Source organism: Eumetopias jubatus, unplaced genomic scaffold (genome assembly GCF_037043125.1).
Source record: "Eumetopias jubatus isolate StellerSeaLion01/CBP00866 unplaced genomic scaffold, mEumJub1_p1.0 scaffold_10, whole genome shotgun sequence".
NCBI classification, from domain to species: domain Eukaryota; kingdom Metazoa; phylum Chordata; class Mammalia; order Carnivora; family Otariidae; genus Eumetopias; species Eumetopias jubatus.
Window position 1 is genome coordinate 50,729,323 of NW_028274816.1, and position 10,774 is coordinate 50,740,096.

General features: G+C 52.4%; 1 protein-coding gene and 1 non-coding gene across 2 annotated transcripts; one reads left to right on the forward strand and one right to left on the reverse strand.

Annotated features, from left to right (window-relative positions):
* Positions 1-1,183: 1,183 nt before the first annotated feature.
* Positions 1,184-3,418, forward strand: LOC114198912 (galectin-7-like). Its single transcript, XM_028090602.1, has 4 exons — positions 1,184-1,198; positions 1,593-1,681; positions 2,422-2,623; positions 3,254-3,418. Exons 1-4 carry the CDS (start codon positions 1,184-1,186, stop codon positions 3,365-3,367), a joined length of 420 nt encoding a protein of 139 aa, XP_027946403.1. The 3' UTR covers positions 3,368-3,418.
* A 2,328-nt stretch (positions 3,419-5,746) lies between these two features.
* TRNAK-UUU (transfer RNA lysine (anticodon UUU)) lies at positions 5,747-5,819 on the reverse strand. The gene has a single exon. It is a non-coding gene; the product is annotated as a tRNA-Lys (tRNA).
* Positions 5,820-10,774: the final 4,955 nt, after the last annotated feature.

The following is a 10,774-nucleotide window of genomic DNA, read 5'->3' on the forward strand; positions in this document are numbered from 1 at the left end:
AACCGTCTTTCAGCGTTCTCCCTCTGCCCGCCCCCCCCCCTTCCTATCCTGGATTCCTCTTCTGGAGTCTTGGGCTATGGGGGTTGGCAACGAGCCTGGGTGGAGGAGGGCCCCACGGTGCTCTCGTCCACCTGGGTCTGGGTGTGGGGGGGCCCGAGGACACCCCTGCCCTGCCCTCCCTACACCTGAGAGCTAGCTGGGGGAGTGACAGCAGTTCGGGGCGGTGGAGGAGGACAGCGCTTTAGAGGAGAGAGGCGGACGGGGACACCTGGGAGACAGAGAGGGAGCCAGAGGGCCCGGCAGAGGGACCGGGGCACTCACAGGGACAGAAGACACGAGACAGAAACTGCCCAAGATGAGGAAAGGCAGAGCCCCAGTGACATGGGAGTGCCCAGCTTGGTGGCTTTGGGCAAATGGCCTCCCCTCCCTGAGCCTCAGTGTCCTTGGCTGTAGAATGGGGGTGACCGACGCCCCTGGCGGCTGGGCTCCAGCTGAGCGCGCAGGGAGGTCTCGTGTGCGCAGCCGCGCCCAGCGGCCTCCGAAATGGCACGTGTTGGCATTTTCTGTTCCTTCTTTCCCCCGCATTCTCGTAGGGCTTCCCGTGTGCCAGGCACTGCTCTAGGCCAGGGACGCAGCGCCGCCCAGCAGGCGAACCTGCTGGCCCTCGGAGCCCCTCTGCTGCGGCTGCGGATGCTGCCAGGGTCGGGGGCCTGAACGGGCATGTCGGGGGTCGCCGCCTCAGCTCTGGGCCACAGGTCCCAGCCTGGGAGGGGGGCCCGGACACCCAAAAGCCCCCGGCGCGGCCTCTCGGGGCCAAGGCTCCCGAGATAAAATGGGAAAATCCTCTTTTCTCGCTGCCAGGCAGCGGGAAGAGAGGACTGGATGGACCCCGGCTCCCCCAGTCCCCTCTGTTTTCCTAAGGATTTCCTTAGGCACTGTCTTTACGATTATTAGCTCAAAGGAGAGGGGGCAGCGCACCTGGGAACCCTCGGGAGTGGAGGGAAGGCACAGGCCCCCCGAGAGAAGGTTCTGGGCCAGGTGGCCCCAGGGCCAGGGTCTGTGCCAGGTGTGGGCGGCAGGTGTGGAAATGGGGGGGAGGTGAGTCAGCCTGGCCTGCCACGCCCTGCTCTTATTAAAGGTCCCAGCAGCATCCCCAGCAGCGCCATTGCCCACTGTCCCAACCATGGCAGGGAGCTCTGTGAGTGGGGGCCTGAGGCTGGGGGGTCTTGGACCCAAGGGGGCACCGGACTCGGGGAGGGGCTGGGCCCGCCTGACGTCCCCTGTTTGAAAGGAGAAAGTGGGTGCTAGGGTGTGCTAGGAAGTGTCTGGGCTGTGGCTCTTGGGTTGACCCAACCCAACCCAATGCTCCCATCTGCCTTTGGATTCTCTGTGTGTGTGTGTGTGTGTCTGTTGACTCTGTGTGTTTCTCTCCCCGCCTCTGCCTGGCTCGGGCTCTCTCTCTCTCTCTGTGGCCTTTCTTGTCAGTGATCCAGCTGGTCCGGGTCTTGGTCGTTTTCTCCCTGGGGCTGACCCATCTGTCTCTCTCCTCTGCGTCCCTGGTTCCCTTGGACCCCACACCGCTGGTCCTGCAGAATGTGCCCCACAAGACCTCACTGCCCGACGGCATCCGAGTGGGCACGGTGATGAGGATTCGTGGTGTCGTCCCGGACAAGGCTGGCAGGTGAGACCCCAGACCCCAGCGGTAGAGGTGGGACGTGTGACCCCGACTTTTTCCAGCCCAGACGGGAGGGTGCCAGAGCCACCTATGTCCACGAGGGTCTTGGAGTCCCCGGGCCATCACTGACTTTTTGGAATCTCCTGTCTTCACTTACTGGTCCCATGGCTGGGTACAAGCTGGGGTGTCCACGTGGCCCTAGGAATCTGGGAGCTCCAGGGAATCTCAGGATTCCTACCTACAGTCCTATGACTCCCAGTCTGAGTCCCCAGGAGCTCTGGAAATACGTCCTGTGATGTGGACGTGGCCTGGGCATCCGGGAAACCCAAGCAATCAGTCCTGAGACTTCCTGGGCCCCGGCAACTGTGGGATTTGGGGGAATCCCCGGCGCCTGGAAGAATGGGGTCCGTGGTATTGTTCCTAGCCCTCTGGGAATGGGGATACCCTGGGGATGGGGAGCACCCTGGCCGTGGGCACCATGACTCATGGCAACTCTTAGAGGCTTTGGATATTGAGGGGACCCAAGCCATAGCAGTGTGACCCTCGTGTAGGTGGATGTGTCCAGGGTCCCTGTCTTAAGTTTTTGGATGCCCTGGAATCTGGGTCCTGGCCACCAGTCCACAGCCCTCCTTCTGTGGTGTGCGACATTTCTGGTCTTTGAAATTTGTATGTGCACGGGCAACGGTGAGTCAGGCCCTTTGGCCCCTGAGGTCTATCTGAACCTCCTCTGCACCCCCAACCCCCAGGTTCTATGTGAATCTGCTGTGCAACGAGGCCCCGGGGAGTGAGGCCGCCCTGCATTTCAATCCCCGCCTGGATGAGTCAGCTGTGGTCTTCAACACCCTGGAGCAGGGCACCTGGGGCCGAGAGGAGCGCGGCTCAGGCATTCCCTTCCAGCACGGGCAGCCCTTCGATGTGCTCCTCATTGCCACGGACGAAGGCTTCAAGGTGGGTCCCGGCCACCGCCAGGCGTGGAAGCCAGGGCGGCTGCTGGTGGAGGAGGGGAGCAAGGGCGTGGCCGTGCTGGGCAGGGGCTTCCCGCGTCCCCCTGCTCCCCCCGGTGCATCCCCGCTGGTGTCCGAAGGCAGGGGTGCGGCAGCGGCAAGGCCCAAGCGCGCAAGAGCCAAGTGCCCAGAGGGTGGGGGTCCCCTAGCGGGGCAGCGGGGCCCCGCTTTTCTCCCCGACAGCGTGTGAGGCCGGGGCTCTGTGGCGGGGCCGGGGCGGGAGACCGGCCCAGAAACACGCGCCGGCGGGCGGCGGGCGCTGCAGACCCTCCAGCGCCCAGGCCGCTCGCTGCGGTCAGTGGGCGCGGCGGGAGGGAGCAGCGCACGCCGCAAGCCGAGGGCCCCGCCCCCGCCGAGCCTGAAAACGCACGTCGGGGCCACCGGTCAGCCCACGGGACGTTCCCGACAGGCGCTTAGAACGATCCCGAGCCCATTTCGCCACCGGGGAGCTCGGGGCCCGGCGTGGTGAGGGAGGGCCCAGGGCGCAGGTCCGAGTCGGGACGGACCCCCGCAGCGGCCTCGGGCACTCCAGCGCGGACCTGCCCCCCAAGCCCCCGCCCCTGTGTCCCCGCAGGCGGTGGTCGGCGACTCGGAGTACCACCACTTCCGCTACCGGATCCCGCCGGCGCGCGTGCGCCTCTTGGAGGTGGGCGGGGACCTGCAGCTGGAATCCGTGAAGATCTTCTGAGACCCCCGGGAGGGGGTCCCAGGAATGGCAAATAAAGTTTCAGCCCACGTCTGTGCGCCTCTGTGTGTCTGCGCCTCCTGCGTGGAGACGCGGAAAGCGGGTTCAGAGGGGCGAAGACTCTGGCTAAGGGTCCCACCGCGATTGCGCGGCCGCGGCGGGCTGCGGGACCGGCTCTGGGAGGCCAGCGCGCGTCGGGGTGTGTCTTGGCTCGTCTCCCAGCCGCACTTTGCAGAGCAGCCCGGCGGGGTGCGGGTGGGGGGACCCGATGGCGTTCGGAGCGGGCTCGAGCTCCCCTTGGCGCCCCCTGTGCGGAACAACAGAGCTCCGTGTGGGTGGGTGCATCTGCAAACGGGGGAGCGAGTCCCCACACGCCTGGGCCCCTGGAGAGCCCGAGCTGGCGGAGGCGGGGCGAGGACCCGTGTGGGCGCCGGGAGCCGGCTGGCGCGGGGTGGGGCCGGGCTGCGGATGAGGCGTCGCCCGCCTCCCGGCTGTCCCCGAGTCGGGACAGGCCCCCGCCCGTGCGCCCCGGGACAGACGCGCACGGGAGCGGCATCTCCCCGCCGAGCGGACGGGGGACACGACGATCAGGCCTCTGGGTCCCCGCTGCGGGCACGCGCCCCACTCCCACACTTCTTGCACCTGGGTTCGTGGACCGCTCCGGCCCCCGGCTTCCTGCCGGAGTGCCAACGTGGGGGATCGAGGTAGTGGGCGCCCACACACAGACGCCCCGTTGTCCCCAGGGTTCGGTGGGCTGGCGGGGTCTTCACTCTGCAGCGGCCTTGTCTCAACCGCTGGATGGCGCTCTGGCGGGGTAGGCGAGGGGGACGACTGCGTTCCGGCGCGGGGCGTTGGGCTTTGGTTCCGGGCTCGGGCCAGTCCGGAGCCACGCCCTAGCCAGATGTGCCTCGCCCGGAGCCCGCGCCAAGGGTGACAGACCTGCCCCTCCCTGGCCCGCTCGGGCCATGCTGTCCTCACAAGCAAATGCGCAGTAAGTTCAGACTGTTCCTGACCTCACATGAAGCAGAGCGTAGGGTCTGAGTCTTTTTCAGGACCCATTTTCTTCCCCTTGAGATCCTTTAGGGGAAACCACCCCACCACCGAGCCCTTGAGACTCTCTGTCTGGGTGCGCCGTGTAAGCGAGGGTCCCCTCTCGCAGTTGCGGACTGGAGAAAGTCTGAATTCCCTAGTTCCCCAGTGCTCATTGTTGCATGACAGTATTTATTTTTATTGGCCTGTGTCAACTACTTGTAATTAACAAAAATTTGTGAATCTCCTGCGAAGGCCCACTTAGGTATGTGAATAAAAATCTTAAAAAGAAAAAACCCACAAAAATTTGTTTAGCGATAACACTGGTAGGGAACACATTTCAAACATATACAGTTTGAAGAAAGAGCAGTTATTGGCACTTTAAAGTGGTGGGGGTCCTCGGATTAGATGGTGTGATCCATCCCTGTTAATTTTTAAACACTTTTTTATTTTATGGAACTTCAACATTTTTAAAAATTTTTTATTTAATTTTTTGAAGATTTTTTATTTATTTGGGAGAGAAAGAATGAGAGACAGAGAGCATGAGAGGGAGGAGTGTCGGAGGGAGAAGCTGACTCCCTGCTGAGTAGGAAGCCCAATGTGGGACTCGATCCCGGGACTTCAGGATCATGACCTGAGCCGAAGGCAGTTGCTTAACCAACTGAGCCACCCAGGCATCTGGAACTTCAACATTTTTAAAGTAGGCTCCACGCCCAGCATGGAGCCGGATGCTGGGTTAAACTCAGAACCCTGAGATCAAGACCTGAGCTCAAATCAAAAGTCAGATGCTTAAGAGACTGAGCCACCCTGGCGCCCCACTATTGATTTCTTTTTTAACACATGGGCCATCTAGAAGGGTGTTGTTTAATTTCCACATATTTGGAGATTTCCTAAATTTTTTTTATGGTTGGTTTCTAACTTAATTCCATTAACTTTGGAGAATATACTTGGTATGATTTCAATTTGTGTAAATTTATTACAACTTTTTTATGGCCTTATTTTATGATCTCTGGAGAATTTTCCAAGTGTACTTGAAAATAGTGTATGTTCTGCTTTTGTTAGGTGGAATGTTAGCTTGTGGTTCAAACTGGTTGATCATGTCTCTATGTCTTTTCCATCCTTACTAATTTCTGTCTGGTTGTTCTATCAGTTACTGAAAGAGGGGTATTGCAACTTATAATTGTTCAGTGGTCTATTGGTCATGTGTCTGGGGTCTGTTGTTAGTATACATTTTTATTTGATACATATATTTACTATATATGTATATGTGTGTAGGCATCTGGTGTATTGCCCCTTTTATCACTATGAAATGTCCTTCTTTGTCTCTAGTACAGTTTCTTTAAGTAGGCTCCATGCCCAATATGGGACTTGAACTCATGACCCTGAGATCAAAAGTCACATGCTCTACTGACTGAGCCAGCCAGGCGCCCCTCTGTACAATTTATTATGTTTTTTTAAAGATTTTATTTATTTATTTATTTATTTGGGCTGGAGGGGGGCATACAAGTCCATACACGAGCCAGGGGAGAGGCAGTGGGGGAGGGAGAGGGAGAGAGAATTTGAACAAAACTCCCAGTCTGCTGCAGAGTAGCAGCCCGACTCTGGCTGGAGCCCTCCACTGTGATGTCATGACCTGAGCTGAAACTAAGTTAGATGCTCAACCACCTGAGCAACCCAGGCACCCCTATTACAATTTCTTTTAATAGCTATTGTGTCTGATAGTAATTCTGTGCTTCTTAGTCTCTTATGGTTATTGTTGGCATGGTATATCTTTTTTTAAGTTTATTTATTTAAGTATTGTCCATACCTGACGTGGGGCTCGAACTTATGACGCCGAGATCAAGAGTCCCATGCTCCCCGAACAGGGCCAGCCAGGCGCCCCCCATGGTATATCTTTTCTCATCCTTTTACTTTCAACTTATCGGTGTCTAAGATCTAAAGTGTGTCTTTTATAGACAGAATTTACTTGGATCTTGCTTTCTAATTCAGTCCAACAGTATGTTACTAATGGATCGCTTCAAAATCAATTACCCCATAACTTAGCACCATAACATTTTTATGATCTCACCCAGTTTCTGAAGTTAGGATCCAGGTGGTTGTGGCTCTGATTTTCCATGGAGTTACGCTCAAACCGTCTGTGGAGTTGCCGTCATCAGAAAGAAGATTTCGCAAACTCCGGCTGTGGCCAAACCCACTCATTGCCCCGTTGAGTATGGCTCCCAGGCTAAGAATAGGTTGTACATTTTTAAATAGCTGAAAACAATAAAAAGAATATTTCTTAGGGCGCCTGGGTGGCTCAGTTGGTTAAGTGACTGCCTCCGGCTCAGGTCATGATCCTGGAGTCCTGGGATCGAGTCCCGCATCGGGCTCCCCGCTCAGCAGGGAGTCGTCTGCTTCTCCCTCTGACCCTCTTCCCTCTCATGCTCTCTCTCATTCTCTCTCTCTCAAATAAATAAATAAATAAATAAGTAAATAGAATATTTCTTACCACTAAAAAGTATATGGAATTCAAATCTCAGCGTCCATAACTCAGGTTTTATGGGAACACAGCAAGCCTCTTGCGTGTCCGTCCTGCCCAATGGCTGCTTTTGTGCTTGGTCGGTGGAGTTCAGTTGTGGTGGAGACTAGATCACCCCCAATGCCTAACATATTCACCATGTGGCCGTTACAGAAAAGGTTTGCAACCTCTGCGCAGAAGCCTTGACTTGGACGAGAGGAGCCCCTTCTGGGGAGGTTCACACACTTGGCTGTTGGCAGCAGTTTTCAGTTTCTCGTCACATGGGCCATTACACACGACTGTTCGAGAAGCATCTTGACTCCTCCTAGAGGAGCGATCCAGGAGTGAGAGAAGCTGGAGTGTCTCTTAGAACCTAACTTTCTGCCATATTCTTAGTCACACACAGCAACGCAGGTACAGCTTGGGAGGAGAGTTCACAAGGGTGTGAACACCATTGGAGGCCACCTTGTTGGCTGACCACGACATCAGTCTCTGCCTTTTGATTGGAATGTTTATTTCATTTACACTTGAGGTAATCATTGAGATAATTGCCTTCCCGGCTACCTTGTTTGCTCTTTGTTTGTGCTCTCTGTTAATCCTTCACTACCTTCTTTTGTGTTAAACTTAATTTTTTAAAAATTTTTTAAATTTAAATTTTATTTTTTTAAAGATTTTATTTATTTATTTGAGAGAGGGGGAGAGAGAGAAAGAGAGCATAAGCAGGGGGAGTGGCAGGCAGAGGGAGAGGGAGAAGCAGGCTCCCTGCTGAGCAGGGAGCCAGGCACAGGGCTCAATCCCAGGACCCTGGGACCATGACCTGAGCTGAAGGCAGATGCTTAACCAACTGAGCCACCCAGGTGCCCCAACAATTTTTTTTAAAAAGTAGGCTCCATAGGAGCCCAGTGTGGGGCTTGAACTCATAACCCTGAGATCAGGGACCTGAGCTGACATCAAGAGTTAGATGCTTAACCAACTGAGCCACCCGGGAGCCTCTATGCCTCCCTCTTTGCTATTTGTTTTTACTCTCTGTTAATCCTTCACTACTTTCTTTTGTGTCAAACAATTTTTAATGAATCATTTAAATTCCTCTACTGACTTTTTTTAGCAGTACTTTTTGAAAGTAGTTTTTTAAGTGGTCACTCTAGGGATTACAATATATATCTTAACTTATCACAGTCAACTTTATTTATTTTTAGAGATTTTATTTTATTATTATTTTTTAAAGATTTTATTTGACAGAGAGAGAGAAAGAGCGAGCACAAGTGGGGGAAGCAGCAGGCAGAGGGAGAAGCAGGCTTCCTGCTCAGGGACTCGATTCCAGGACCCTGGGATCATGACCTGAGCCAAAGGTAGACACCCAACCAACTGAGCCAGCTAGGCACCCAAGATTTTATTTAAAAAAATAATAACAGGGGCACCTGGGTGGCTCAGTCATTAGGCATCTGCCTTCAGCTCGGGTCATGATCCCGGGGTCCTGGGATCGAGCCCCGCATCGGGCTCCCTGCTCAGCGGGAGGCCTGCTTCTCCCTCTCCCTCCCCCCCTGTTTGTGTTCCCTCTCTCGCTGTATCTCTCTCTGTCAAATAAATAAATAAAATCTTAAAAAAAAAATAACAAAGATTTTATTTTTAAGTAATCTCAGATGCCCTACTTACCGCAGTCAAGTTTAAGTTAATACTGATTGAATTCCAGTAAAATGTAGCAGCTTTGCTCCATATACCTCTATTTCCCACTCCGCTCTGAGCTATTATTGTCAAATATGATCACATACAGATATGCTGTATATGCTACAATATAGTGTTATAGTCTTCTTTATAAAATATTTTATTTTTTTTAATATTTTATTTATTTATTTGAGAGAGAGAATGAGAGAGAGAGAGAGAGCACATGAGAGGAGGGAGGGTCAGAGGGAGAAGCAGACTCCCTGCTGATCAGGGAGCCCGATGCGGGACTCGATCCTGGAACTCCAGGATCATGACCTGAGCCGAAGGCAGTCGCCCAACCAACTGAGCCACCCAGGCGCCCTCCTTATAAAATATTTTATTTTTTTTTAAATATTTTATTTTATTTATTTGAGAGAGAGAATGAGATAGAGAGAGTACATGAGAGGGGGGAGGGTCAGAGGGAGAAGCAGACTCCCCGCTGAGCAGGGAGCCTGATGTGGGACTCGATCCCAGGACCCCAGGATCATGACCTGAGCCGAAGGCAGTCGCTTAACCAACTGAGCCACCCAGGCGCCCTAAAATATTTTAAAAGAAATCAAAAGATGAGCAGCTGGCTGGCTCAGTCAGGAGAGCATGTAACTCTTGACCTTGGGGTCACGAGTTCGAGCCCCATGTTGGGTGTAGACATTACTAAGAAAAACAAAATAACAACTAAAAACTAAAAAAAAAGGGGGGGAAGAAATCAAAAGAAGTAAACAGAAAAAATATATTTATACAATTAAAAAGTATTTATCTACATACTTATAATTCCTGGGTCTCTTTATTTCTTTCTGTGGATTTGAGTTTCTGCTTGAGGTCAGTTTCTTTCATCGTGAAGGACTTCCTTTAGCATTCCCTAGAGAGCAGCTCTGCTAGCAATGAATTCTCAGCTTTTGTTCATCTGGGAGTGTCTTTATTTTGCTTTTGTTTTGAAATAGTTTTGTGGAATATGGAATTATTTGTTGACAGTTTTATTTTTCTCTTGGCAGCACTTTGAATCATTCGACTGTTTTCTGATCTTCACCGTTTCTACAAAAAGTTAGCTGTTAATTGTACTTCTGTTCCCTTCTACGTGATGAGCTGTTTTCACTTCCTGCTTTCAAAGCCTTCTCTTTTATTTTATTCCAGCAGTTTGTCTATGATGGGTCTAGGTGTGGCTCTCTTTGTGTTTATCCTACTTGCAGTTCATTGAGCTTCTTGGATCTATAAATTAATGCCTTTCAAGAACTTTAGTAAGTTTGCAGCCATTATTTCTTCAACCATGTTGCAGCATCGATAGAAAACTAAACATGACCTCTCCGGCTCAGCCCCTCTCCCTGAGCCCCTCCAGGCTCTGTTACTGATTTGTCTCTCCACTGCTATCCCTGGGACATGCCACCCTGGTCAGTGACTGCCCAGGGAGAGAGGGGAGCAAAAGGGAGAAGTAGTCTCCACTCCCACGTGGCCGAGAAGGAAGAAAAGAACATCTCAGACTGGAGGCTGCCCAGGTCAGCCCTCTTCCATTCCCAACCTCCCCAGGATCCACCCCAGGTCTGAGGGCCCACAGAACATCCTTGGTCAGTGTTTGCCAAAGCGGTTCTACCGCTTTGATCAATTTGCTGTGATTCTATCATCTGGAGAGTTTAAGAAAAATATTGGTGCCTAGGACCCACTACTGATTTACCAGGCTAGAACATACAAAATTATTGGCCTTTACCCTACAAAAAATGGCATATGCATATGGTTTAACCTAATAATGGTCTGGATTGGGGTCAGGTATCAATATTTTTTAAAAGCTCCCCAGATGATTGGAATGTACAGCTAAGTTTGAGAACTAGATTAGAAGAATAAATGAGACAGTAAACAGAATGAATGAACGAATGAATGGACACTGAGAAATGCCTGAATAATGGATATGTGAACGAGTGAGTGAATGAATAAAAGAATGTATGAATGGGTGAATGAAAGTGTAAATAAGTGAACACATGATTGAATCAACCAAGACTGACTTGGTAAGAAGACAATTGGATGGATGGCAGATGGTTAGTGGACAGATGGAGAGATGAAATGATAAACGAATGGACAAAGAGTTGCAAATGGATGGAAGAATAGATCCTAAAGAGATGGATGGATGACAGGATAGAGAATGAAGAAGTGGATGGCCGAACAGAGGGATGAATGGGCACATGGAGGATGTATGGATG